The following is a 4521-nucleotide window of genomic DNA, read 5'->3' on the forward strand; positions in this document are numbered from 1 at the left end:
TCGCTAAATGGGAATGTGGCATGTGCGGCAAGATCTGAGTTGTTCATGTAGTGGGACCCATGGTTGGAGGTAAAAAATTGATTCTTCTGGTTAATTCGTTGGCCCCACGTGTATGAAAAAAGGGACGGCTACACACTCAACCTAAAGGTGAGACGCCTCTCTTTCCAAACATGGTATATGCATCGCCAAAGAACTTGATTAACGGCCTGGATCTCGAACACATTGGGTAAGTAGCACGTGTGGGGACCATAAAATTAGCAGGTGTAGCAAAAACTCTGTGGGCCAGGGCTATTGTAACTATAAAATTAGCACGTGTAACAAAAACTCTGTGAGGCCAGGGCCATTGTAACCATAAAATTAGCACGTGTAACAAAAACTGTGGGGCCAGGGCCATTGTAATTTACGTGTCACGTACTTTAAGATGTGATCTAGAAATGACGTAAATTCAAATCTCAAGCGTGTCGTGCTAACAGAAACACTGAGGATGAAACGCCTACCATTGAAATCAAGTCCGAGTACGAGCAGAGAGTCGAGTACTACCCAGCTCGTACTCTACTCGAAATCATAACGAGTAGAAAAAATCCACTCGTACTCGGCTCAAACACCTGACAAGTCGAGTTAAGTAATTGCGAGTCGAGTTGAGCGAGTACCCGAGCTTACTCTGCTCGTGTACAACTCTAGTGACTCGGTTACTTTGATATTGATGTTGCTCACCATGTGTTTGATGAAATGACTCAACGAAGTGTGGCTGGTGGCAAGGAAGGTATGTATATGAAACCAATACCCTTTTTTTCTTGATTTTTATATTGCTTAGAAGGTGTTTGATAAAATACCTATAAAACCATTCTTGCTATCTCAAAAACAGTGAGATTTTAAAGTTGTGGTCCAGGTGCTTGTGAAAATGGTGCACAGGCGAACTCGACTCGAACTGGCTCGAGCTGCTAATCAAACCGAGCTGAGCTGGCCAGTCAGGCTTGAGGACCAAGCCAAGCCGAGTTCGAGCTGAGGTCAGCTAGTGGCCGAGCCAAGTTGAGATGAGGCCAGCTCGACTCGGTTTGACTCGATGTACACCCCTAAGTATAATAAAGAGCACCCAATCATTGTAGTTGATGTTTCCATTGGCAGATGGTTAACCATGAGAAGAGATGTTACGTCAGCATGCTTATATAACAATATGAACTGCGCGAGCGTAACTGGCGTAAGCACACACACCCTGCGTGCCTACTGCTAATGAAGTGCCACAATGGGGAGAACGTGAATTAGATCCGTCTCGTCCGTTGGGTGTGTTGCCTCATGCTCACCCCCTGAGTCCAAAACTCAGGTGGGCAACACGCTAGAAACAATTTGGATCTATTAGTGTGAGTGGTTGTGATGCAGGAATGAATGAGATGAGTTCGATCACCGTCTTCCTCAAGGATAACTACTTCGAATCCACAAAGCTTCTTTCACCTCCTCACATAGATTTCTCGTATCAATGAGAAAAAAAAAAGAAATTAGAAATAATATTCTAAAAAAATTTATAAATTGATCAATAATTGAAATAAATGAGCCTACAACCTGAGATACCAAGCCTGCAAAGACGTTTTGAAATTAAACTACAACTAACTCCCTAAAATTTATAACTTACTCTAAACATTAAATTTATTATTTATATTAAGTGTCCTATATGGCTTAACCACATTATTCTCATAATTTTAATAAACATTTTACACGTTGGACACAACTCATAAAGCTCAAAGTACGGAGAGTTATAATCCAACTAAAACTTATTATAAATAGTAAAAATGGAAATAAAATGAATTTTCGACTTCCGATGGATGGAATCTCACCAATTCTGTATGGGCAACCCGGCGTAGCTTAGTTGATTGGCTAAAGTAGCTTCTCTTACCCAAAATCATATACGGTACGCTCAATCACCTCAGCCTCCCATCCCTCCTTCTCTAGGCCTCTTGAACATGAAAGTGTCCGCGACCCTCTTTACATGGTTGTGGGCCCAACGTGGTGTATGTATCACGTCCAATCCATTCCCTCTGACACGTTCAGTAGGATGAAAGTACTCTTAAAGAAAAAGAACAAAGAAAAGAAAAGAAAAAAACTAATAAAAATAACGGCATTTCAAAACTCAGTAAAGCCAAACCAGGTGAAGTTTAACCTTCATTTTACACTGATCGGTTTGGTGTTTGGAATGGTGGGTCAAACTAGTGGAGGGCGTGGATCTCATGAACTAAACTCGTTCCCCACTAAAGCGGTAGTCACGACTTGTGTATACCTACGCGAGTCAAGCCGCGTATTGGAAATAATATCTTCGGAGGAGTAGATTGTCTTCACGTGGGGTGTGTTAGAAACCCACGTCGGTCTCATGCCCAATTGTAAAATCACCGGCGCGTCAGAGCTTCACGTGGAATTCCCATGCAATCTATGACAACCGTTGGTTCTCTTCAATGACATGGGAAGAATGACAAGCGAAAATACCAACTCAAATTCGGAAGGCCTTCGAATACGACAACCGACATTACTCATCACTCTTACCCTGCCTAAGATTTTTCAAGAGAGATAGAACGGCAAGTGATCAAAACGATCTGGATGGTATCCCACAAGCTGAACTTACTAAGTTGCTGCAGATCATCCACCATACACGTTGAGTACAGGACACTAATTTTGGACGGTCCAAATTGATTACCCAGTGAGGATAGATATCCATTTAGACCTGTTAATGCTGATCTCTCTCTTTTTTACCATCCTTTCGATGTTGGATCGTGATGATCATTCAGTTAGTGTGGTTTTCGGCCCATGCTCCATGCTCTTCCGAACAACACCAAACGAAAATAAGTATTTCAAGGAAAATCCACAAACATATTCATAGAGTAACAAAAGTGCCTTAAATTTCCAAATATTAGAGATAAAAATCTTGAGAAAAAGAGAGAGAGAGAGAGAGAGAGAGAGAGAGAGAGAGAGAGAGAGAGAGAGAGAGAGAGAGAGAGAGAGAGAGAGAGAGAGATGATCTTTACATGAAGTTAATCCATCACTCTATTCAACAGTAATTTTATAACAATCACAATAGAAAACCTACAGATGACAGTAATAAATAGACACTTAAGAAACTCAACGAGACTCTTTACAAGTTCCCAAACTACCATAATAGGCAATGTAGATCCACTTCAACTAATCCACTTCAGCTAAGCAGTTGTGTAAGGCTGAAAAATCTGAGATGTCTGGTACCCTTTTGCAACCGACGAGTAATTTACGCTAGAAATCTCTGCAGGGAATCCATGTCCCACGTTTCTATTAGATGCCACCCTTTCAAGGGATTGAACCTGATTCTTCAAGAACTTCACGTAGTGTATTGCTTCATCCAACATCGATGCTGTATCCATCTTCGTCCCTCCAGGGACGAGTCTTTGCAGAATCCTAATCCGCTCGCTTATCCTCTCTCTACGATGCCTTGCTGCCACGCTTTGAGGATCCTTTGAGATCTTGACATTCCGCCGCTTGGGCGGCTTTACAGATTCTGGATCAATGTGGATCGGCTGCATTGCTGCTATCCTAAAGATCATCTCCCTCATCGCTGCCACCGAGTTTCGTTTCTGGCCCGGAGATAGAGAGGAGGCAGTTGCACCCGATAATTCGCCTGCGTTTCTCAATCTTCCAACCATGGCTTCGGAGAAGATACCTGGCATTACCGGCTCATGAACTGCATTGCCTACAAACGATAAGGACGAAGGTTGACTGATCATTGCATGTGAATTTATGGCCATTGGATCGAAAGCAGGTGGTGGGGTGCCACATGAAAACTCCATTGATGGTAGTAACTCGCCCATGTCCGAGAACGGTGTACCGCAGAACTCGGGGAGTTTTTCCATCTGCATCATCATCATCATATCCATCTGATCTTCTCTCTCATGCTTTATCATATCCCCATCCATGGAATCTCTACCTCTTTTGAGAAAACCCAGGAAAGAAAAGAAAGAAAAAAGACAAGAAAAGAAGAGAGAGAAAGGCAGAGAGGTGTAAAGCTGAGGAAGTGAAGGGCAGAGGGATGGAGAAGGTGAATGGAAGAGAAATGAACTTGGAGTTCTATCTGAAACTGCAGCTGAGTAAAAGGGTATGGAGAAATGAAGAGAAAAGAATAAAGCAGGGGAGGGTGAAGGTTATCAATAACCGACTATCTATCCAGTATGGGGTCTATTTATATACAAAAACAGGGTGAAAATATCATTTTTTTCCACCTTTTTCTTGCACTTTTATTAGCATAAAGTCATTTGGCTTTCTCTTCTCTAATCTATTTTCTTACCCGGCTACTCGATAAAAGAGATGAAGCTAGCTCGGTTTATTGGTCTGCAGACTACTGAATGAATTCGATAGTCCGAGGACTAGGCCGTGCTTTTGAGAACCGTCCAAGAGCTGGTCCATCCATGAACAGGCATTGGGTAGAGCGAGGCTTGCTAATATGATCCTAGCCGTTAGATTTTGGATGGTTAAATAATATAAATGCTTAAAGGCTAGCATATATCTAAGATTTTT

General features: G+C 42.2%; 1 protein-coding gene across 1 annotated transcript; it reads right to left on the reverse strand.

Moving 5' to 3' along the window:
* Nucleotides 1–2973: 2973 nt before the first annotated feature.
* Nucleotides 2974–4163, reverse strand: LOC131226794 (transcription factor HEC1-like). Its single transcript, XM_058222523.1, has one exon. It carries the CDS (start codon nucleotides 3921–3923, stop codon nucleotides 3177–3179), a length of 747 nt encoding a protein of 248 aa, XP_058078506.1. The 5' UTR covers nucleotides 3924–4163; the 3' UTR covers nucleotides 2974–3176.
* Between the last annotated feature and the right edge of the window lie 358 nt (nucleotides 4164–4521).

This window comes from Magnolia sinica, chromosome 2 (genome assembly GCF_029962835.1).
Source record: "Magnolia sinica isolate HGM2019 chromosome 2, MsV1, whole genome shotgun sequence".
NCBI classification, from domain to species: domain Eukaryota; kingdom Viridiplantae; phylum Streptophyta; class Magnoliopsida; order Magnoliales; family Magnoliaceae; genus Magnolia; species Magnolia sinica.